The following is a 25,243-nucleotide window of genomic DNA, read 5'->3' as shown; positions in this document are numbered from 1 at the left end:
AGATCTTTTCAATATGATGCATTAAAGCCGAAACCCTATGTAGATCTACCAATGCCTCAGTGAAACATTTTTTGCCACCAAAAAGGATTAAGATTTATTTTGAACACTCTTTTTATGTTAGTTGTTTTAATCACAAAGTTGGCTTTGTCACAAAGTTCTAACTTGTATATTACTAGTAGCAGCCAACTTTAGAAAACAACTGTTGGCCTCACTTGAAGACGCTGGCAAGATGAGTGTGGTCAGTTGCCTTAGCTGAAAAGTTTTGACACATTTATAGCCGTTTGGTTCTTTTGTGTCACGTATGCTTATGAAAAGGATGGTCCACCTCTAGCGCTTGCTACATTCTGGAGAAATTGATTTTGTCACATAAACATGTTTCTTACTTGCTTGGGTCTTTGTAATTATATTAACAAGATAGTGAAGTTAATTTTAAAACATCCTGTAAACCCACTTCAGCAAAACACAATTGTCACATTCATGTTATATATTATGCCCAAGCAAACCACATTATCTTATACTGTAACATGATTTCTTACTTTGTAAACATGCTTACGCAGCGCTTTATAGCACCTCAAACTAGTTTACCCTCTGTATTAAACTAAGCCAGTATTTTAGATGCAGTGCCCAATAAATTTGCTAAGTGGTTGATGCAACCTCATTTAATCTTCCCTGGCTTGGGTGTGTGTGTGTGTGTGTGTGTGTGTGTGTGTGTGCATGCGTGTGTGTGTGCACTTGTCTTCCCCTTGTTCACAAGCTCCCTGTTTTCACCCCATGCCAATTCTACAGTGCTAAAAATGAAGTTCTAGGTCACAAAAACGACTGAAGTCAGTCAATTTAAAACTGGGAATCGACATCGGAAAAAGAACAACCCCCACACATCGAGTGGAAAAATCTTCAGAATGCTTGATGTGGGGTTGTGGTTTTCAAAATTTCCATTTTGGATTGAGGAAGAAAACAGGTTCGGAATGACTATGCCCATTTCACGCAACTCCGAAAGTGCCAAGGCAGCGGTTTGGGCCGTCTGACCCTCCTGAAACGAGAGAGTTGTGCTGCAGGGACAGGAAGGGAGAGTAAGCCACAGCTTGGTCACGGGGCTCAGCTTCGGGAAGACCATGGGATGTGGTTAGCCACAGGCTGCACGCAAAGCAGGCGCAAGAAAGCAGGCACAGACCTGTTTGATACCTCCAGGGAGATGTTTGACCTTCTTCATAGCAAAGATTGTTTGCTTCCTGCTCTCCTGACCAAACGGCATTCATGGATTTGTGGGAGGCCTACACTCGCCATGTTTTCTTCCACCACTGTGGGAGTTTTACGTTTTGAGGCTCCAAAGTTGAATGTGGCCCCAAGCAATCATGGGTCAAGCAAGCCCCACAGATCTGCTACAGGATTTTCCTTATGTCAGAAGGGGAAAATTATCAAATACAGGGAGTAGCAGCTGCATTTCATAAGCATAAGCTTAAATTAGTTTTAAGTTTAAATGAAATAATTTTAGCCTTTCTGCTGGCCTCATCCATTTGTTGTCCTAGCTCCAACCACTGTTCCAGTATGGTGCTCCGCTCAGCCATGACCAAGTATGCCCCCCACCTTAGATTACAAAATATTGGATGCCCACTTCTTCATCGACATAATAGATTATTGCTATTTAACAGAGGAGAAATGCACTCACGTTGCTTATTACTGAACTAAACCTAAAATAATAATAATAATAATAATAATAATAATAATAATAATAATAATAATAATAATAATAATAATAATAATAATAATAATAATAATAATATTTTAATTTGTATACCGCCCTTCTCCCGAAGGACTCAGGGCGGTGCACAGCCAAAATAAAATACAAAGAGATCAATACATATAATATTAAGAACATCCCTTAAAAAACTTATTCAATTGGCCAAAAAAATTTAAAATACAATAACACCCTATAAAAATTTACAAAAATTTAAAACCCATAAAAGCAAATTAAAATTTTAAAATCAAGCCCGCAAAGAAAGACCGCAAGAATCTTTTCTAAAAGGAAGCTTTGATTGTTAGCACAGTTTTTAAGCAGGAGGCTTTCCCCCTCAGTTCTCCAAAGCTAACTCACTAAGAAATTCACTAGATCAGGGGCGTCCAACTTTGGCAACTTTAAGACTTGCAGCTGTCTGGGGAATCCCGGGAGTTGAAGTCCATTTGTCTTAAAGTTGCCAAGGTTGGACACCCCTGCACTAGACTATAATCTTCTTTGAGTAGAGAGATTGCAAATGTAGCAATTTTATCCCCAAGCATCCATTACCCTTTTGTGGTCAGGGCCTGGAAGGTGTCGGCTAATACTTTTGTGGCCCATGGGTGGGATCTGACACATGATTGCTTCTCTATGTGGTGAAAATGCTTGTTTCACAATTGCAGCCACCCTCCTTGTTATGCTGCTGCTGTTGCTGCTTCTAATGCTACAAAACCCAGCCAGCTGCCTTCCAACTATCTCTGGCCAGGTGAGAACATTGCAGTGGCTTTTCCAAGGCAGCACCATCAGCATCAGGAAGGGGGTGCAATGACTCTTAAGCTCCGTGGCTGTGGACACAAAAAGCATGTTTAACCGGGCTGATTCATCTATGTATTGATTAAATGTCTATGCCACCCATCTCACCTAGAGGTGACTCTTAAGTGGCTTACAATACAGTAAAAACAACAGAATAAAACAGTAAGATATTAAAATAATAAATATTAAAATTAAAATTGAAAGACAGCTAAGGAAGGGAGCAAGGCGTAAATGGGGTGGAGGTAGAATCCATCAGTCCATTAGCCACCTCCAGTATCACACACACACACACACACACATACACACAGATATACATACATACACAGTTTTCTGCATTCACGTAACTTTGAACAGTAAATTAACTAAAGACTGGTCCTAATTCTGAATACAATAATTATCCATGAGTACCATGATCAAGAAACCTAGTAAGGCTGTCCTCCCTGGCCAGAGCAATATTTTAGCCATCTTTACAGGGCCTGAATCCCAGACAGCTTCTTTTTATAAAATAAAGTTACTGTAGTAATCCAATTGGGATAACCTCCTGGTACCCTTATCTCATCTTACATATTCCCATAAGTAAGAAAAAAACTTCAGGAGCAGCAGAGTTGCTTCAACTGGATTGGGTCTTTTTTCTTATAGTTGCTTTTGAATCCTCTTGTGAACTTCTAAGGTCAGCAGTTAAACTTAGCTGATCTCACCACCCAAGTTGAGTTCGGACAATACTTTAAGGAAGGTAAACTTATAAACTGAAGGTGTCTCCCAGGTTTATCTTCTGTTTATCTACAGTATAATTCAGGGTCCAAATTGGATATCACATTATCGCTGCTTTCCCACAATACCCCTAGCCTGTTTGCTGAATTAATCCATTTTTCTGTTCACATGATATGTTTCTTACCCAGTTGAAAGAGTTCCTCAATCATTCTGGGAAGATTTTGGTTTTTTAGCTGAATACACGTTTGAAAGGAAATAATGTTGTATTCTCAACACTATTCAAATTGGACTGTCTTTTTATAGAGATGTAAAGTCCTCAGAGTTACGATGCGTCTCTAGCCTGGCAACAGCCAGGCGTCCGCTGATTGGTTGAGACGCGCCACAAGAAAGGCGGGAAATTTGGAGCCCTGTCATTGGTGCAGCCCTTCTGGCAGCCGGTATATAAGAGCTGTCAAGGGTTTTTCTAGTTAGTCAGAGTTCTCTTGTTGTTATCACGTTGCTTAATAAAGTTGTTAAAGCAGTCCCTGACTGGACTCTTCCTGGTATCGGACACCAGACTTAATACTGGCGACGAGGGTCAAGTCGGACCTGCAAGGTTATCGCCTCCAATCGAATTGATTCATAGATGGCAACCCAGCCGTCTTTTGCTCCTTTCGAGCCTCACGCTGAAACTTGGCAAGCGTTCCTCGACCGTTTCGAATGTTTCCTGCGGGCAAATGATTACGCTGAGCTGTCAGCTGAAAGGAAGCGTGGCTACTTCCTCAGTCTTTGTGGAAGAGACATGTTGGGACGGCCAGAGCTCTGGCCGCTCCCATTCCTGTGTTTGAGGTGCCATGGGACACTCTGCTAGGCAAGCTGCGAGCCACTACTCCCCACTCCCTCCCGTATTGCCCGAAGACACGCGTTTGTGAAGGATTCAGCAACCGGGCGAATCGATTAACACCTATATGGCTTCTTTGCGCGGCCGCCTTAGAGTGCGAGTTCCACGATCTAGATGAGGCCCTCCTAGAGCAGCTGGTGGCGGGGTTGCCGACCTGCGGTTGCAAAGGCGGCTGCTGGCGCGCAGATGTGACTTTGGCGGCGATTGATGAAGCCGAGCAGCTGAGATGGCTGAGAAGTCTGCGACGGAGATCCATAAATTCCAACCTTCCCCGCTATTTCCGGAAAGGCTCAGCTGTCCTTCATGTCGCCGGACCCGTCAGATTCCTCTGGCGATGACAGCGGTGTCCGCCGTCTTAAGGCCACTTCCAAGAAGGGTGGCCTCTGCCCAAACCGTCCCCGCTAGTTGTTTGGGATGCGGAGGAGCCACGGCAGATCTGATTGCCGTTTCAAGGCTGCCACTTGCCGCGGTGTGGGAAGAAGGGCCATCTCGCCCGCGTCTGCCGTGCCGCATTGCGGTTTCTGACCCTCCAGCGGAACCTGCAACCCGTAAGAAGATGACTTGGAAGACCGCCTCCGCCGGAAGACTGTTTACCATTGGCCATGCATCGGCGGCCCTCATGGTAATAAGATTTACCTCACGGTAAACCTGGAAGGCTCTCCTTGCAAGATGGAAGTGGACACTGGGTCCTCCAAGTCCTTAATTTCCTGGTCCACCGTCAAACGACTTTTGCCAAATTTCTCGAAATCTCAATTGTGGCCATGCCCCATCACCCTAAAAGATTATCAGGGGGGGGCTATTCCGGTTTTGGGGTGCCGCGACTTCCATATTCGCCATGGGGAGTTCTCGGGGTATCTGCCTCTCATTGTGGTTAGGGGGCGCCTGCCCACTCTTTTGGGGTTGGATTGGTTTGCCGCCCTCAAACTTAATGTCCTAGGGGTCCACTCCACTACCCCCTGTTCTTGGGAAGGCATCACCCGGGAGTTCGCCGATGTCTTCAGTGATCACCTGGGGAGATATACGGGTTCTCCAGTTTCGTTTAACCTGGATCCCAGCATTGCGCCTATCCGTTTGAAGTCGAGAAGGGTGCCCCTCGCATTGAGGCATAAGGTTGACTTGGAGTTGGATAAACTTCTCTCTCAAGGGGTTATTGAGCCAGTGGATTATTCCCCATGGGAGACCCCTATTGTTCTCTCCCTTAAACAGGACGGCTCACTTAGAATATGTGCAGATTACAAGGGCACGATTAACAAGGCGCTGCAGGCGAACCCATACCCTGTTCCGGTGGTGCAGCATCTGCTCCACTCCCTGGGACAGGGCTCTATCTTCGCCAAGCTTGACTTGGCGCAGGCCTACCAGCAGTTGCGGTGGACGATGCCACGCCGCTGGCACAGACCATTGTTACGCACCGGGGGGCGTTTAAGTGTAACCGACTCCAGTTCGGCGTCAGTGTAGCCCCCGGGTTGTTCCAGTGTATAATGGAGAGGTTGCTACAAGGGTTAGAGGGCGTCGTCCCTTATTTTGACGACGTCCTCATTTCCGCTGCGGTCCTGAGGACCTGGCCGCGAAGTTGAGGGCTGTCTTGTCCCGGTTTCAGACCGCTGGCTTGAGGCTTAAGCGGCAGAAGTGTCAGATAGGAGTCTCTCAGGTGGAGTTCCTGGGATTCCTGTTGGACTCTCGGGGGATTCACCCTACCCTTCAAGATTGAAGCTATCGTGGGGCCCCTGTCCCCACGAATAAAACAGAGCTCCAGGCCTTTTGGGGCTCCTAAACTTTATGCCGTTTTCTTGCATAAAGCCTCCCTTGCGGAGCCCCTGCACAAGTTGCTGTCAGCTAGCACGCCGTGGTGTTGGGGGAAGGAGGCAGCTGCCTCCTTCGAGGCTGTCAAGAGCCTCCTCACCTCTCAGGCAGTTCTTGTCCAGTATGATCCGCGCCTGCCGGTCACTTTGACGTGTGATGCCTCCCCTTTTGGCATTGGCGCGGTCCTGAGCCATGTTCTGCCTGGCGGAGCTGAGGCGCCAATTGCCTATTATTCAGGGCGCTCTCGGCGCCCGGCGGAATTATAGTCAATTGGACAAAGAGGCTCTTGCGGCCGTGGCAGGAATCAAAAGATTCCACCACTATATTTATGGCCGTTTTTTCGCTGATTACAGACCATAAACGCTCCTTGGCCTGCTGGCGGGGACAAACAGTCCCCTCAAATCCTATCCCCAGAATGTCACGCTGGGTGGAGTTTCTGGCCGCCTATAATTACAAACTACTCTATCGGCCGGGGAAGGCGATCGGGCATGCTGATGCCCTGAGCTGGTGCCCTCTACCTACCCCTGTTGTAGACCCAGCACCCGCAGAGCTAGTCTTGCTCATTGATGAATGGCAGTCCCCAATATCCTCTTCAGATATTGCGCACCACTCTGCCTCAGACCGGATCCTGTCTCAGGTTCTGGACTGGGTGCGCAGGGGGTGGCCAAGGGACCCAGTTCCAGAAGAATTCCTTCCGTTCCGGCGCAGACAACATGAGCTGTCAGCGTTAAAGGGCTGTCTCCTGTGGGGGAATAGGATAGTAGTCCCACAAGAGCTAAGGGGGAGCGTTCTTACGACGCTCCACGAGGCCCACCCGGGCATTGTTAGAATGAAGACTTTGGCCCGTAGTTATGTGTGGTGGCCAAAGGTAGACCAGGACATCGAACGATGTGTGGCTGGGTGTCTGAGCTGCCAGCAATCACGGGCAGCGCCCTCAGCTGTACCCATCAGGGAATGGGAGGCCCCCCACTCACCCTGGTCTCGAATCCACCTGGATTACGCGGGACCATATTTAGGGCAGTCAATTTTGGTGGTAGTTGACGCCTACTCCAAGTGGGTGGAGTTGGCATGCATGTCATCTACCACCGCGGAAGCCACCATTAGGGTGCTAGAACGATTGTTCATGACCCATGGGCTACCAGACCTTGTGGTTACCGATAACGGGCCACTGGTCGCATCGGCACCCTTCCAGATGTTCTTGGCCAAGCATGGCATTCGCCATGCACCAGCAGCGCCGTTCCACCCGGCGGCGAATGGCGAGCAGAGCGGGCGTTAGATCGGCCAAGGAGGCGTTGGGTCGCATGGGACCCACAATTGGCATGACAAGATCTGCGGTACCTGCTGGCACAACACTCGACACCGTGCCCGGTCACCAACCTCAGCCCAGCCGAGTTACTGATGGGGAGGCGGTTGCGGGCGACTCTGGATAGGCTACACCCCAATATGACACAGGCGGGGCCAGACAATTCAATCACAACTAGGGGTTCAAGGAGGGACACCGTGTTTATCCGGAACTTTGGGTCATCACCCAAGTGGGTGCCAGGCACCATTATACAAATAACGGGCCCTATTCCTACAGGGTCCGGCTGGCGACAGACGAGTGGCGCCGCCATATAAATCAACTCAGGCGGCGGACAGCCAGCACGGAGGGCCCATCTATGACCAGGACTACCCAGGAACGCCGGGCTGGCGCTCCAGCTACACCTCCCAGGCCACCAGCCCTGGAAGGAAACCACGACCACGCCCGGCCCGTTTGGGAACCCGGCCTTCCGGACTTGCAGGCCAGGAGGGACTCCAACCCTCAAGGCGGATCGATCTCGTCGAAGCGTACCTGAAGTTTCCGAAGTTCCCGCAGGCCAGGCCTCCTTTAGGGGTGGGTTGTCGTTCCCAGCAGAAGACTCAGCCACTCCTCCTCCTCCTCCTCCGGCAGCTACCGCCCTGAACTAAGAAGATCTGGGCGGGCCGGCGGCCTACATACTTGGCTGATTACGCATGCGCGGTCCAGGAGGGAAGGGTGTAAAGTCCTCAGAGTTACGATCGTCTCTAGCCTGGCAACAGCCAGGCGTCCGCTGATGGTTGAGGCTCCAATTGCCTATTATTCCAGGACGCTCTCGGCGCCCGAGCGGAATTATAGTCAATTGGACAAAGAGGCTCTTGCGGCCGTGGCAGGAATCAAAAGATTCCACCACTATATTTATGGCCGTTTTTTTTCGCTGATTACAGACCATAAACCGCTCCTTGGCCTGCTGGCCGGGGACAAACAGTCCCCTCAAATCCTATCCCCCAGAATGTCACGCTGGGTGGAGTTTCTGGCCGCCTATAATTACAAACTACTCTATCGGCCGGGGAAGGTGATCGGGCATGCTGATGCCCTGAGCCGGTGCCTCTACCTACCCCTGTTGTAGACCCAGCACCCGCAGAGCTAGTCTTGCTCATTGATGAGTGGCAGTCCCCAATATCCTCTTCAGATATTGCGCACCACTCTGCCTCAGACCGGATCCTGTCTCAGGTTCTGGACTGGGTGCGCAGGGGGTGGCCAAGGGACCCGGTTCCAGAAGAATTCCTTCCGTTCGGCGCAGACAACATGAGCTGTCAGCGTTAAAGGCTGTCTCCTGTGGGGAATAGGATAGTAGTCCCACAAGAGCTAAGGGGAGCGTTCTGACGCTCCACGAGGCCCACCGGGCATTGTTAGAATGAAGACTTTGGCCCGTAGTTATGTGTGGTGGCCAAAGGTAGACCAGGACATCGAGCGATGTGTGGCTGGGTGTCTGAGCTGCCAGCAATCACGGGCAGCGCCCTCAGCTGTACCCATCAGGGAATGGGAGGCCCCCCACTCACCCTGGTCTCGAATCCACCTGGATTACGCGGGACCATATTTAGGGCAGTCAATTTTGGTGGTAGTTGACGCCTACTCCAAGTGGGTGGAGTTGGCATGCATGTCATCTACCACCGCGGAAGCCACCATTAGGGTGCTAGAACGATTGTTCGTGACCCATGGGCTACCAGACCTTGTGGTTACCGATAACGGGCCACAATTCGCATCGGCACCCTTCCAGATGTTCTTGGCCAAGCATGGCATTCGCCATGCACCAACGGCGCCGTTCCACCCGGCGGCGAATGGCCGGGCAGAACGGGCCGTTAGATCGGCCAAGGAGGCGTTGGGTCGCATGGGACCCACGAATTGGCATGGCAAGATCTGGCGGTACCTGGTGGCACAACACTCGACACCGTGCCCGGTCACCAACCTCAGCCCAGCCGAGTTACTGATGGGGAGGCGGTTGCGGACGACTCTGGATAGGCTACACCCCCAATATGACACAGAGCGGGGGCCAGACAATTCAATCACAACTAGGGGGTTCAAGGGAGGGGACACCGTGTTTATCCGGAACTTTGGGTCATCACCCAAGTGGGTGCCAGGCACCATTATACAAATAACCGGGCCCTATTCCTACAGGGTCCGGCTGGCGACGGACGAGTGGCGCCGCCATATAAATCAACTCAGGCGGCGGACAGCCAGCACGGAGGGGCCCATCTATGACCAGGACTACCCAGGAACGCCGGGCTGGCGCTCCAGCTACACCTCCCAGGCCACCAGCCCTGGAAGGAAACCACGACCACGCCGGCCCGTTTCGGGAACCCGGCCTTCCGGACTTGCAGGCCAGGGAGGGACTCCAACCCTCAAGGCGCGGATCGGTCTCGTCGGGGAAAGTACCTGAAGGTTCCCGAAGTTCCCGCGGGCCAGGCCTCCTTTAGGGGTGGAGTTGTCGTTCCCAGCAGAAGACTCAGCCACTCCTCCTCCTCCTCCTCCGGCAGCTACCGCCCCTGAACTAAGAAGATCTGGGCGGAGCCGACGGCGGCCTACATACTTGGCTGATTACGCATGCGCGGTCCAGGAGGGGAAGGGTGTAAAGTCCTCAGAGTTACGATGCGTCTCTAGCCTGGCAACAGCCAGGCGTCCGCTGATTGGTTGAGACGCGCCACAAGAAAGGCGGGAAATTTGGAGCCCTGTCATTGGTGCAGCCCTTCTGGCAGCCGGTATATAAGAGCTGTCAAGGGTTTTTCTAGTTAGTCAGAGTTCTCTTGTTGTTATCACGTTGCTTAATAAAGTTGTTAAAGCAGTCCCTGACTGGACTCTTCCTGGTATCGGACACCAGACTTAATAAGGCACTTCTGTTTATCTACAGTATAATTCAGGATCCAAATTGGATATCACATTATCGCTGCTTTCCCACGATACCCCTAGCCTGTTTGCTGAATTAATCCATTTTTCTGTTCACATGATATGTTTCTTACCCAGTTGAAAGAGTTCCTCAATCATTCTGGGAAGATTTTGGTTTTTTAGCTGAATACACGTTTGAAAGGAAATAATGTTGTATTCTCAACACTATTCAAATTGGACTGTCTTTTTATAGAGATGGGGCGGAGATAGCCTGAGCCCTATATAAATACTGCAATTCCTAATGTTTGGAGACTTTTGTAATTCCATTACTCTTGGTTCTACAGAAATAAAGTAAAGCAGGGAACATGTAAGCAGATTGAATCTATATCATGTATGTCTCTTGTCAAATTTGGAATGTTTTTGTAGTGTGTCCAACTGACTAGGTCTCTCTTTTGTTCTCTAGATTTTTTCTCCAGCCCTCGGCCGGTGCCTGCACAAACCCCTCTGAGCTACACAGATCAGCCTTGCTTTGTGCCCATGCCAGACACCCTTTTTGATAGCGGTGGTAGCAACCTTCTTCCCAGCCCGTCCAATGCCTTGCTTCCCACAGGCTCTGCCAGTTCGCCTGTCTTGAGCAGCCCTCGTCTTCAGGTGTGCAAGGTTGATGGCTGTCTGTTTTTCCAATCCTCCATCCTAGGTTTTGATTTCGTTTTGGGGCCTGTTTTCTCCTTTTTTATTTTTCTGACCTTTCCAACTCAGTCTGGGTTCAGCATAGGGTTCCTGCTGTATCCAGACTTTAAGAGGGAGACATTTGCCCATTTTCAGGAATTCTCAGTATAAATTGAATGTGGAATAATAAACAGATTCATGTGCAAAGTGTTATTTGGATGGGGAAAATAGGTTGAAGATCAAGGATCAATTCTTGCCAATTGCATCCCTGGTAATGGGATGGACTTCAACAGAGTATGTAAATTGACAACATTTTGGTGATCTAATCTAATCTATTTGGTGAATAAACCACCCCAATATTATTTCCCACTTGTAAGATCCACAGTACTACAGGATTAAGTTCAAAAATTGCCAGCCATTATTCTATTCTACTTAATTTGGCTGATTTTGCAACAATCCAAATCAGGAGAATTATTCTAAGTGCTAAATAAACTTGCAAAGGCCAAAGCATTTCAGATATAGTCTTTCGGGTTTCTGTAGGTCAGATAGAATTTGGAGCCTTCCCCTTTTTGATTTTGTGCCATTTTTTCCTTTCTCTGATTGGCTGTCCACTTCAACAATGAGATGGGAGGATATATTAATTAACTTTTTTTTTTGCTGCTGCAGCATCTTTCTCCTCTCTTTTCTTTTTCAGTCTGCAGGTTGTTGCCCAGCTCAGCTTGGTTCACCTGGTGCCTTCCTCAGCCCTGAGCTTCCTCCCGTTCCTTCCCCTTCAGCCTCCCCAAACGATTTTGGCCCTGATCGCAAGCAGAAGCCCCCGCTTCCCTACACATTCCCCAACAAATGGCTCAGCCTTGACCACTATGGACCTTATTGTCCTGCCTCCCTGCCCAGAGCCCCTTTGCTGGTCCAACAGCCAGTATGCCCACCACTGTCAGCCCCTTGCTCCAAATTCCACTACCCAACTGCCCCTCTCTTTTCTTGCCCTAATTCCCCATCCCTCTCCACAGCCTGTTTTTCCCCAAATATACCAGGTTACAATATAGACTTGTCATCTGGATACCATTCTCCCTTCAATGCATCACATCTGCTCCCTGGTCTGCCGAGCAGCCCTATTTCTGGCATGGCCAGAGGACAGCCTCCATCTGGAAGTGACAGGCCCAAGGCCAAGGGGGCAACGATCAAGAACAAGAAATCCCCAAGATGTCCTGTCCCACCGCTTGCTGCAACAATATCTGATCAATGTCTGACCGAGCTGCTGAACACAGGTAGGAGGAATACGAGGCAAAATATTTCCTGAGGGGGTTTGCCAGACTGGAAGTGCATTGGGATGAAGACTGCAAAATCTAATTAAAGAATAACTTGTATTCAGATTTTTCATTTTATTCACATTTCACTTACTTAATAGCATGTAGTTTAAAGCATTGGATGAAATCCAGATTTAAACATATTTAAAGGAGATTTGACGTGAATCATGCAACATTTAATATCAAGTAGATATCACTGAATCTAAGAACCTGAATCTATTCCATTATTGTTATTAATATGTATAACGGCGCAGATGGTAAATACCTTTTGAGAAAAGATGTTGCATTAATTGTACTGAAAAGAAAAGGCAGATATTCCTCTTCTAAGATCTATATTGCATGCTTTTTGCTTATTTTTTTTTTAAATACTTGCCATACAAACTGATTAGTGACCAAAAATGACATTTCTCACATACTAATCCATGCACCGTTTCTTTAGCTGGCCATAGTCCTGTTCCCCTTATATGTTTAGGAGGTTGCCAAGACATATTTGATTCCCTTAGTTTTACAAATAAGCCAGCAATTCAAACAGAAACCTTCTGTGTTTTGGACTATTAATTGCCAGAGTAGCTAAAATCCTATTGAGAATTTTGGAGTCCATAGAGCAATGCATTTGGAAGCTACTGTGTATATTTTAAAAATTATTTTGAAATACTGTTTTGTGCTACATCTGAGCAAAGCATCTCATTTAAAGAATAATAAAGAGACACTGGGCTTATATGAAAGTATCCAAATAATTTCTTCCAAATCATTGTCAAAGCATGTACTAAATTGTTTATTCTTTTCAAAGACTAAATCCTATTGAACTTTCATTTCTATTGCATACTATCAAATCAGTACAGACCTATAGTAGTTTACAAAAGAGTTAACAAAAACATGCAGAAGTTTAAAATGAACTAAAGCAACCAATAACCTATCAAAGTGTCAGGAATACAAGGATAAATGTATTATTAATAAGATTAGTTCTGAATAGCATATTGAACTTTCATTTTTTATTCTATTTGCATACTGTCAAATCAGTACAGACATAGTGGTTTACAAAAGAGTTAACAAAAACATATGCAACAGTTACACATGCAATAAACATAAAACAGTACATATAAATGAATTAAAGCAACAGATAACTAAGTTTCAAGAACTCAAAGATAAGTGTATTATTAATAAAATTACTTCTGAGTAGACGTAGAAGATTGCAATCTTTTCCTGGTCCTGAAACAATAGATCGATTTGAGTAGTTTGTTTACTGGTTACCGCTTCAACCAATGAATTGATAGGAGAATCCGTTTAATGACTCCTCTGCATGTTTTACAGATAATTTTGTGTTGGTCAAAGGAGTGCAAAGTCCTGAAATTGACTAGCCCATCTTTGCATGTAATTGAAAGTATAATGAAAAGAACTTAGCTCTTGTACTTCTGTAGCCTGGTGGTAGACAATTCTGTTCCCAATGGCAGCTCCTCCCAGATCTCAGCCTTGCCAGTTAGTGCAGACAAATAGCGCATCCAGGAGCACAAGCTCTATTTTTATTGTAAGATTACATTAACTGTATCTTCCAGGTGTGAAAGTACTCCTCTCTCTCCCCCCTCACCTCTGCAGAAGAAACTAGGGAGGATCCTTTCTGAGAACTTTGCCATGCCCACATTCCTTCTGCAGACTCATCTGCCTCTTGTTTGTCCATTGCCTAATCTGCTGCTCTTCCTCCTGTTTCCCAAAGTCATTTCCACCTTCCATTATACCCGGGAGCCTTGGCTTCTCCTTCCCTCTCTTCACAGAGGGTTTCGGGGAACTTTACAGCTGTCACACTGCTCTCCATAGCCAAACCTTCTTCTGTTCTCCATCTCCAGCTTTTGACAGCGGCATCTTTGACTGAACAAATTAAAAAACAAAACAAAGAAAAAACAAAAACAAAAGCCTTAACGCTTTCTGCCACCTAGTGCTTCAACAATTGACTAGTAGAACCAAAGTTAACAAGCATTCTTTTAAAAGTTCAGCTCACTGTGTGATACAAAAGAAACAAGGGAAAACATAATCGTGTATGCCAATCTTTTCTGGACTGAATGCCCAAAGCATGTGCATGTGCGTGCAAATGCACTTGCATGCGCCTGAACCCCTGCATGCGCCCCACCCATCATGCACCCCAAGCATGTGTGCACAGTCCCCTGCATGCATCCCGCTCCCCACACATGTGTGGCAGAGACCCGAAGACCAGCTGGTTGGTGGGAAGCGCGCATGCATGCGGAACGGAGCAGAACTGGCAACAGCTCGCATGCCCACAGTGTTGTGTCTTGCCCGCCCTCAGAGCAGCCGGGGCCTTCTTACCTGCTCCCGAACACTGAGGAATGTATGCCTCCCGGTCCCAGTCCTGGCTCCATGCCCAGACAAACTGCAGAAGAAGGAGAATCTCCCGGCCCCAGCCCTGACTCCATGCCCAGGCAAACGGAGCAGCTAGACCCCTCCCCCTCCTCCACAGCATGTGAGCCTGAGGAGGGTTTATTCCCAACAGCTGCTGATTGGAGTGACCCTCGCATCAGAAGATTGGATAGGCGGAGGCAACAGAGGGAAGGGAGGGGCAGGCCTTAATGAGTGCTGAGTCATGGAGCCACACCCCATGGCCTATATAAAGGATCTACTTTCTGGCAGTCTCTGAGTCAGGCAAAAGTCTAAACATATCTTGCTGAAGTCACTTACTGGTCTCCTGCCTGCTCTGAGGACTTTGCTAGGACTTTGGGCAGAGCTGCAGAGGCAAGCCTGATTCGGATTTCCCTGACCCGGCCGTCAGCGGAGGAGTGGGACACGACACACAGAGAGGGCGGAGGGCGCTGTGTGCCATGTTTTAAATTGGGGTTTTTAGATTTTAAATATTTTAATTTTCGGCCAATTGTGTAATAAGTGTCTTAATTTAGTTTTTTAATTGTATATTGTGTACGTTTTTACCTTGGCTGTACACCGCCCTGAGTCCTTCGGGAGAAGGGCGGTCTAGAAATTCAATAAATAAAATAAATAAATAAATAATAAATAAATAAATAAATAAATAAATAAATAAATAAATAAATAAATAAATAAATAAATCTTTGGCACATGTGCCATATGTTCACCATCACAGGTGTATGCAATAAGCAGAGAGTTGTGCCTATCGTTGGAATAGCCTTTCCATGTGGTGGAGGATTAACAGATTAACAGAGTTGGAAGGGATCTTGAAGATCTTCTAGTCCAACCTGCCTGTTCAGGCTGGAAACCCTATACCATTTCAGACAAATGGTTTCCAATCTCTTCTTAAAAACCTCCAGTGTTGGAACACCCACAACTTCCGGAGGCCAGTTGTTCCACTGATTAATTGTTCTAACTGTCAGGACTGGGATTTGAGCAGAGAAAAGCCACATCCCCTAGATTAGACTGGGGCATTTAAAAGTAGTTGGGCAGCAGGGTAGCACACACGTGTTTTCACAGCACAGTAAAGGTGCATGTGGGGGCAGCATGATTTCCTAATAGCTCTGGGATGAATATGGCAAAGCAGCTGTATGGATGTGCCCTAGTGATTGGTGGAGAGACCACAAGAAACATCTTTTAGACTTTTGGTGGAACACAAGCTTCTCTAGACCCTAGCTAAAACATAACAAATGGTGTATAAGTCATCATCATCATCTATATTGCATACCAATGATCTGCCTATTTTTGGATTGTTAGCTGTTCCTGGTCTTAGTTGGGTAACAGTTGGTAATCTTTGGCAATGGACCATTCTCCATTTCAGATCTGCAGCTCTAATGAAAATAAAATGTCTTTTGATTCAGGGTCTCTTCAGGTTCACTCTTTGGACTGAATGCCCAAAGCATGTGCATGTACGTGCAAATGCACTTGCATGCGCCTGAACCCCTGCATGCGCCCCACCCATCATGCACCCCAAGCATGTGTGCACAGTCCCCTGCATGCATCCCGCTCCCCACACATGTGTGGGAGAGACCCGAAGACCAGCTGGTTGGTGGGAAGCGCATGCATGCGGAACGGAGCAGAACTGGCAACAGCTTGCATGCCCACAGTGTTGTGTCTTGCCCGCCTCAGAGCAGCCGGGCCTTCTTACCTGCTCCCGAACACTGAGGAATGTATGCCTCGGTCCCAGTCCTGGCTCCATGCCCAGACAAACTGCAGAAGAAGGAGAATCTCCTGCCCCAGCCCTGACTCCATGCCCAGGCAAGCGGGCAGCTAGACCCCTCCCTCCTCCACAGCATGTGAGCCTGAGGAGGTTTATTCTAACAGCTGCTGATTGGAGTGACCCTCGCATCAGAAGATTGGATAGGCGGAGGCAACAGAGGGAAGGGAGGGGCAGGCCTTAATGAGTGCTGAGTCATGGAGCCACACCCCATGGCCTATATAAAGGATCTACTTTCTGGCAGTCTCTGAGTCAGGCAAAAGTCTAAACATATCTTGCTGAAGTCACTTACTGGTCTCCTGCCTGCTCTGAGGACTTTGCTAGGACTTTGGGCAGAGCTGCAGAGGCAAGCCTGATTCGGATTTCCCTGACCCGGCCGTCAGCGGAGGAGTGGGACACGACACACAGAGAGGGCGGAGGGCGCTGTGTGCCATGTTTTAAATTGGGGTTTTTAGATTTTAAATATTTTAATTTTCGGCCAATTGTGTAATAAGTGTCTTAATTTAGTTTTTTAATTGTATATTGTGTACGTTTTTACCTTGGCTGTACACCGCCCTGAGTCCTTCGGGAGAAGGGCGGTCTAGAAATTCAATAAATAAAATAAATAAATAAATAAATAAATAAATAAATAAATAAATAAATAAATAAATAAATAAATAAATAAATAAATAAATCTTTGGCACATGTGCCATATGTTCGCCATCACAGGTGTATGCAATAAGCAAAGAGTTTGCCTACCGTTGGAAGAGCCTTTCCATGTGGTGGAGGATTAACAGATTAACAGAGTTGGAAAGGATCTTGAAGATCTTCTAGTCCAACCCGCCTGTTCAGGCTGAAAACCCTATACCATTTCAGACAAATGGTTTCCAATCTCTTCTTAAAAACCTCCAGTGTTGGAACACCCACAACTTCCGGAGGCCAGTTGTTCCACTGATTAATTGTTCTAACTGTCAGGACTGGGATTTGAGCAGAGAAAAGTCACATCCCCTAGATTAGACTGGGGCATTTAAAAGTAGTTGGGCAGCAGGGTAGCACACACGTGTTTTCACAGCACAGTAAAGGTGCATGTGGGGGCAGCATGATTTCCTAATAGCTCTGGGATGAATATGGCAAAGCAGCTGTATGGATGTGCCCTAGTGATTGGTGGAGAGACCACAAGAAACATCTTTTAGACTTTTGGTGGAACACAAGCTTCTCTAGACCCTAGCTAAAACATAACAAATGGTGTATAAGTCATCATCATCATCTATATTGCATACCAATGATCTCCTTATTTTTGGATTGTTAGCTGTTCCTGGTCTTAGTTGGGTAACAGTTGGTAATCTTTGGCAATGGACCATTCTCCATTTCAGATCTGTAGCTCTAATGAAAATAAAATGTCTTTTGATTCAGGGTCTCTTCAGGTTCACTCTTTGGACATATGGCAAAAGTAGAGGAATAATTTCCCTTGCCTTTTTGACTTCATTGTCTAACATATGGACCTGGTATTCCCTTGAGGTCTCCCCTCCAAGTACTAATGAGGCCTGACCCTGCTTAGCTTTCAAGCCCAGGCAAGGTCAGACAGATGTTGCTGCCTGCTGAGAAAGCTGTAACTAGTAGCTGTGTGACAGAGGGATGAAGCAAGCTTTGCTTCTTTCCTGTTGTACAGGTGCACCACAACACAGGGGGATCCATGCAGCTGCCTTCCCTGTTACCTAAGAAAACATCAGCATCTTTCTTTCAGTAACCCAGAAAGACCTTCAGAGGAATAAAAGGCTGGGCCCATCTCTAGCTAAGGTTCATGAACGCATACTGTTCATGGTGACAAGGTTCCATTTGGAAGAGAGCCCTCCCTCCTTAACTATAGCTCAGCTGCAATAGAGTTAAAGCATCCTGAACACCGATTAAATTTGAAAGCACTGTTGGATTCACACAAGGTTAACCTAGGTCAGTGTTGGCAAATCTTTTCGACACTGAGTGCCGAAATGGGAGTACACATGCGCGTGTGTGCCAGAAACCAGAAGAGCAGCTGCCCGGTGCGTATACACACTGGGAAAATGACCTTCTGGTTTCCAGCATGCACATACGCACCGGCCACCTGATCTTCCGGTTTCACACATGTGCGCACCACAACCAGCTGGCCGGTGTGCATGCGCACCAGGTGGCTGCTGTTCATTTCCAGTGCTCCCGCGCATGTGAAGACCAGCTGGCTGGCATGCCGGAATCTGGAAGAGCAATGGGCGACAGCTCGCATTCCCAGAGAGATGGTTCTGCATGCCACTTCCGCCACGCGTGCCATAGTTTCGCCATCATGGATCTAGGTTAAAATGAAATTGGGTGATTTGTGGTTCAGCATAATATGTCAGGATGTTGTGTGAATCAGACCACCATTCAGCAGGGTTTATCTGCCACACCATCACATCTTATATGAATTCAGGGATTGTAGTTCGTTCTCCTTGGTTTTTGGCTTATGTGTCTTGTGTAAACCTTACTGTGCTCTATACATGGGTTGCCTTACCCTTTTTTACAGCAAAAGCAGAACCTACTTTAGAGGACCTGTCTGCTCCCACGGAACCTGAGACCATGGTAGGTCTTGGTGAGAGAATGGGGTTTTTTTGGAGGTGGGGAGTTTCTTGGGTTTGGAACAGGATTAAGATAAAGTGCTTCTAGAACTGGAAGGAATGGAGCTGTATCTCACCTGGACAGTTTGGTATGCTAAAACTTGGGATTTCAGGAGAAAGTGAAAAATCCTGGTTGATGTTGGAGGATATCATGTTAGACAGTTGGAGGGGAAACTACCATAACCATGGGTGAAATGAACCAATATGATCCCATATCTAGATTGCCAATACTAGCTTTCATTAGAGGAGAAATTGTAACGGAAGAATGGTAGCACTTCTCAGACCTAAAGTCCCAAGTTGTCCAGCTCCTTTTCTCCATTGGTAACTGGACACATAAAGGATAGAATAGAATAGAATAGAATAGAATAGAATAGAATAGAATAGAATAGAATAGAATAGACTTTTTTATTGGCCAAGTGTGATTGGACACACAAGGAATTTGTTTTGGTGCATATGCTCTCAGTGTACATAAAAAAAAAGATACGTTCATCAACAATTCTAAGGTACAACACTTAATGATAGTCACTTATGATGAACACTTAAAGAAAGTTCATCAATAGAGCTGCTGGAGGCAGATAGCAACTTGCTGTTTGTCCAAAGAACAACTATTCCCAGGTAATATATACTGCTTCTGACGCTGGAAATTCCATTTCTGGCTGTTTAGAAATCAGGACCGTAGCTAACAGATTTATCTTCCATAAAGCTGTTCCCCTTTCTAGAGTAATTTTTAGTATCTAGTGGCAGAAGGTTCCATGGACACCCCTACCGTGTGCCTGATGTTCCCTTGTGCAGTGCTAACCATTTTTCCCCTTCCTTTCTGTAGCACAACACATTTGGTGATGAACCCGCCAGTTTCTTGCCCCGAATAACAGAGCTCAGCCCTCAGCTGTCCCCCATCTCCAGCCCCTCGCAGTCCATTCCAACCACGGCATCAACAGGTTCATTGCTTGTCCCCAAGATAGAACGCCTCTCCCCCACTCCTGTTTGTGGTGAGTCAATTGAATCAGCATCCACCATCAACCAGTAGTTCTAGTTATTCTGGACAGTGTTCTGTCTGAATATATATGTTCCATAGAAGAAGTCTGTGAATGCTCAGTAGCAATCAATAATTGCAGTGATGTTTTCTTCTCTCCTTCCCCCCAGCAGCCAATAACCAGAGAATGGCACAGGGACCCCCTGTGTCCCTTGAGGGTCTAGTGTCATCCCCTCTCTATTCAAGCCAAAATAGGACAGAACCAAGCAAGGTGAGATCATGTTTCCTCAGATCAGTGGTGGGTTTCAATTTTTTTTTACTACCGGTTCTGTGGGTGTGGCTTGGTGGGCGTGGCATGGCTTGGTGGGCGTGGCAGGGGAAGGATACTGCAAAATCTCCATTCCCACCCCACTCCAGGGGAAGATTATTGCAAATCTCCATTCTCACCCCACTCTAGGGGAAGGTTACTGCAAAAATCCCCATTTCCTCCTGATCAGCTGGGACTTGAGAGGCAGAGAATAGATGGGGGCGGGGCTAGTCAGAATTTTTACTACCGGTTCTCCAAACTACTCAAAATTTCCGCTACCGCTTCTCCAGAACTGGTCAGAACCTGCTGAAACCCAACTCTGCCTCAGATCATATTAACCCTCTCCACCCAGAAATTAGTGAATTGTGAAGCATTAATCAACACATAAGGGAGAGTATTTGTAACTCAGGGTTGAAATGAGGGGTCCTTCCTTGGCACCAAGGGTCCCTGATTAATAAACCCCTCTGATTGATCACAGCTTATTTCTCATGTGCTTTATCAGTCTGTGGCATTTCCCTTGCTGTCTTCTATACAGTTTTTTTAGAAATACATGGTAAAAAACCCAGTCATCAGTGATGGAAGACATAAAAAAATATACAGGTTGTGACTGTGCCAAAGAACAAAGGGGCAACCTGAAAATGCAGCTGCCTTCTTGTACCCTGTTCCTAATGCTTAGCTTCAAAGGCAGTACAAACCTAAGAATCCTATTTATTTTATTTATTTATTTATTTTTTCGCATTTTTATACCGCCCTATCTCCCTAGGGACTCAGGGCGGTTTCCAGCCAGAATAAAACATACATATAAATACAGAATAAAACAACAATTAAAAAACTTATTCAATAAGGCCGAATATTTAAAATAGAAATACAAATAATAAAACCCCATTAAAACCAAATTCAAAATTTAAAAATTCTAAAATTCTAGTCCAGTCCTGCACAGATAAATAGATGTGTCTTAAGCTCGCGGCGGAAGGTTCGAAGGTCAGGAAGTTGGCGGAGTCCTGGGGGAAGCTCGTTCCAGAGGGTGGGAGCCCCCACAGAGAAGGCCCTTCCCCTGGGTGTCGCCAGCCGGCACTGCCTGGCTGTCAATATCGGGATCATTCTAAAGCCCTATTTGATCAGTTCGAAAAGAAAACAATTTAGGGGCTTTTTCCTTTGTTTTTTTTTTCCTTTGGAAACCTAGCAGGAAATGCATTCCAGGTATATGGTACCAGATTCTGGCCATGTGATTCACAGCCTAACTAGGTGGCTCAGTGGCTAAGATGCTGAGCTTGTCGATCAGAAATTCCAGCAGTTTGGAGGTTCTAATCCCTAGTATAGATCTCCTGTGTGAGCAGGAGATTGGACTAGTTGACCTCCAAGGCCCCTTCCAACTCTGTTATTGTTTCAGGAGTTACACACAGATAGCCCTCAACTTATAACCATTCACTTAGTGACTTTCAAAACTACAACAGCACTGAAAAAAGCTGTTTTTAGCACCAGTCCTCAGATTACAACCATCACAGCCACCCCATGTTCATGTTATCAAAACAATACAACTGGCATGTATTTACAAGAGTTGCAGCCTCCTGGGCTCATGTTTGCCATTTGAGACCTTCCCAAAGTCAATGGTGGGTGGGTGGGTTGGATTTGTTTAATGACCATGAGATTGGCTTAACAACTGCAGTGATTTGCTTAGCTTTTGGCAAGAAAGGTTGTAAAATTGGGCACGCTCACCTAACAACCACACTGGTTAGCAATGGAAATTCTAGTCCCATTTGAACATCTAAATTTTACACTGAAAATTCCCTTCTTCCCTCCCAGACTGAAAGCCGCAGAATCATCCACATTTCTGCTGAGCAGAAACGCCGTTTCAACATCAAACTGGGGTTTGACACATTACATGGCTTAGTGAGCACTTTGAGTGCCCAACCCAGTCTCAAGGTGAGTGCTGATCGGCCATTCTTGATCCTTGCCAATTTCCTCAATAGAGGCCACAAAATTACCCATGCAGTTCTTGACGCCATCTTGGAGAATCTGCTTCTCTGGTCTTGTCAGCCATCCTTAATCTGAAGGATGAGTTCTGCAAGCTTTGTAATCCACAGCTGGGCAGGCAAAGCAGATGTTATAGGAGCTGTGGAGGCTGCCAGGCCAGGGAAGCCGTTTAAAAACATTTCTCCTTCCTTCCTTCACCCCACTATGCAGATCAGCAAAGCCACAACCTTGCAGAAAACAGCAGAATACATCTGCAAGTTGCAGCAGGAACGAGCTGCCCTGCAGGATGAAGCCCAGCGCCTGCGGGATCAAATTGAGGAGCTGAACGTTTCCATCAAGTAGGCCTGCTGGGAATCCACTGACTTTCTTTGGCAAAGAAAATGATTTGGGTGTCTTTTGGTTGCTGACATGGAGCTCTGGCATGGCATGGGCAATCGGGCATACAGTAAAGGGGGGAGGCACAGACCAGAGGCCCTGGAGATGGTGGCACCTGGCTTTTGTGCCAAATCCAGGTTTCTCCCTAACTTGTCATTCCTCTCCTATAGCCTCTGCCAGCAGCAGTTGCCTGACACAGGGGTGCCCATCACCCGCCAGCGTTTTGACCAGATGCGACATATGTTTGATGAATATGTCCGTTCATGCACCTTACAGAATTGGAAGTTCTGGGTTGTATCCTTTGGGGAAAAGGCTGTTTGCGTTCCTGAAAGGGAATCTGCAAAGCTTTGACCAGAATTACGATTCCCTGAAATTGCCAGTGGTTCAAGTATTTCTTGCAAAGATTCAAGTGTTCCTTGTGCAAGATACAGGTGACAGGCTATCTAATTTGCCACCTAGCAAAGGTAGCAGAGAGAAAAAAAAAACAAAGCTGGCTCCTTAACTGCTCCTCCTCCATCAGTTCAGCATCATCATGCGGCCTCTCTTTGAGTCCTTCAACGGGATGGTGTCCACCACCAGCCTAGAAAGCCTGAGTCAGACATCTTTGGCCTGGCTGGATCAATACTGTTCACTTCCGGCACTGCGACCCAGTGAGTCATTGACTTCCTTTTCATTTTCAGTTAGGGTGCAAAGGGCAGGGATTAGGGACTGAATAAAATCAGGAAATAATGCTTAAACTTTAATCCAGTATGGAGTTGTTCAGTTGTTATTTGTTCTAATGTTCTACATAGTTCTATTATAGTTCTAGGGTGGCTTAGTGGGTAAGGGGCTGAGCTTGTCGATCGAAAGGTCGGCAGTTCAGCAGTTCAAATCCCTAGTGCTGCGTAAGTAACGGGGTGAGCTCCCATTACTTGTCCCAGCTTCTGCCAACCTAGCAGTTCAAAAGCACGTAAAAAATGCAAGTAGAAAAATAGGGACCGCCTTTGGTGGGAAGTTAACAGCGTTCGGTGTGCTTTTGGCGTTGAGTCATGCTGGCCACATGACCATGGAGACGTCTTCAGAGAGCGCTGGCTCTTCAGCTTTGAAACGGAGATGAGCACTGCCCCCTAGAGATGGGAACGACTAGCACATATGTGCGAGGGGAACCTTTACCTTTATTATAGTTCTAATGGCAGGATTTCACCTTCTGCTTTGATTTTGCACCTTTCCTTTTTGTTGTGATACGCCAGTTCTTTTCTCAAAGGAAAAAAAAGCATTGTTTATTAACAATGCTGGCTGAGGAATTCTGGGAGTTGAAGTTCATGTGTCTTAAAGGTACCAAGGTTGAGAAACACCGCTATAAAGCATAGGAGGATTCAGAAAGAATGGAAAAGGGTATACAGAATAAAAGAATGAAGATGAGATATATGTAAAGGTTTATAACACGAGTACAAGTATACATTTCATATCACTTATGCAGTGCTATTTCTTTGGGGAGAAGTCTTGCTGTACTTTGCACTGGCAAGATTCAATATTCCTGTTCCCCAAGGAAGCCGACCAGAGCAAAGGAGCAGAAACAGTTGTAGAGGTATCTCGTGATTTTACATTCTCCACATATTTTTTTCCCCTTAGCTGTACTGAGCTCCCTTCGCCAGCTGAGTGTTTCTACTTCAATCCTGACCAACCCATCTGGCATCCCAGAACAGGCTACTCAAGCAGTGATAGGAACAAGTACCATCAATGGCTCTTCCTAGCCCCAAAATGGGATGCTAACCAGAGGATAACAGCTGCGAGAGGATCCCTTCATCTCTTCAGAAGAGCTATGTTTATGAAACAACTGATTGATTGGTTCTTTGCAAGAAGAAGCCTCTTCTGTGTTGACTTTTTCTCCAAAGTTTCTCTAATTCAAAAGCCATCTGGACCAGCCTTCTCTCCCAACCTGGCCAATGAAACAGAAGTGATTAAACTATAAGATCTGTGTGATCTGTGTGCTTTCTCTTGTTAGGCTTAGCTGACACTTTCCAGTTTATACATTCATATAGGTGTGAATTTTCAGTCCTCCATACTACTTTTTCTGGCTTCAGTTCAAAGTCTTAAAATTACTGTAGATCCACTTTGGGAGTCCAACAGGAAATAGAGGTGACATCATGACATCTTTTAGGCTTTGTGAAGTTAGGTATCCTCACAGGTGCAGAACTTTACAAGTGCAGGTACATCCCTAAAAAAAATATACCTGGGAAGGGAGTCATGCTTTAGTTCCTGTTTACTACATTATTATCACTGCTTGTCTTTACTGAGGGAGACAGTTACAACATACATTTTATGTTTTTATCCTCTTCCCATTTTCCAAGAATATACCGGTGGTGGGTTCACTCCGGTTCGGGCAAACCAGGAGCAGCAGGAGGCTCTGCCCACCTGCCCAGATGTCATTACAAACGCTCTGCACATGTGCAGAAGCACCGTGCGTGAGCGAAGCAAGCATGCACTCACACGTGCTCAGAGCTCTGAACCAGTAGCGAAGGTAAGTGAAAACCACTACTGGAATATACATAGCGTCAGAGCCACTTGTAGCTCAGGGTTGAACTGTGGATCCTTGGTGCTATCGGAGCTTGGTTGTTTTCTTGCAGAAGTTTCACTGCACTTCATTGATCTTTGATAATAACAACTGCAAGAAAACAACCAAGGTTAGAGAGCACAATGATGTACAGTATTTATCACTTTCCCCTTCTGCTTGATCTTAGCATTGTGATTCAGAGGAATATTGCTTCTGCAGTAGAAGTCCTATTTGAAACATAATTGGCAGTACGACTGGGGTGTCACTGTAAGATCCTTCTTACCCAGTTT

At 46.5% G+C, this 25,243-nt stretch overlaps 1 protein-coding gene across 1 annotated transcript in view; it reads left to right on the top strand.

Moving 5' to 3' along the window:
• The window catches only part of MLXIPL (MLX interacting protein like), a 71,593-nt gene extending 47,216 nt beyond the window's left edge, over nt 1-24,377 (top strand). Inside the window, exons 8-17 of the mRNA XM_058164280.1 lie at nt 10,538-10,734; nt 11,438-12,011; nt 18,701-18,756; nt 19,615-19,780; nt 19,938-20,035; nt 21,875-21,994; nt 22,256-22,383; nt 22,591-22,714; nt 22,941-23,070; nt 24,032-24,377. Of these exons, the coding sequence (XP_058020263.1) occupies nt 10,538-10,734; nt 11,438-12,011; nt 18,701-18,756; nt 19,615-19,780; nt 19,938-20,035; nt 21,875-21,994; nt 22,256-22,383; nt 22,591-22,714; nt 22,941-23,070; nt 24,032-24,153 (1,715 nt within the window). The 3' untranslated portion in view covers nt 24,154-24,377. The remainder of the gene's footprint in view (nt 1-10,537; nt 10,735-11,437; nt 12,012-18,700; nt 18,757-19,614; nt 19,781-19,937; nt 20,036-21,874; nt 21,995-22,255; nt 22,384-22,590; nt 22,715-22,940; nt 23,071-24,031) is intronic.
• The last annotated feature ends 866 nt before the right edge of the window (nt 24,378-25,243 follow it).

This window comes from Ahaetulla prasina, chromosome 1, assembly GCF_028640845.1.
Source record: "Ahaetulla prasina isolate Xishuangbanna chromosome 1, ASM2864084v1, whole genome shotgun sequence".
Classification (NCBI taxonomy): Eukaryota; Metazoa; Chordata; class Lepidosauria; order Squamata; family Colubridae; genus Ahaetulla; species Ahaetulla prasina.
This window is presented reverse-complemented; position numbering and strand designations above follow the sequence as displayed.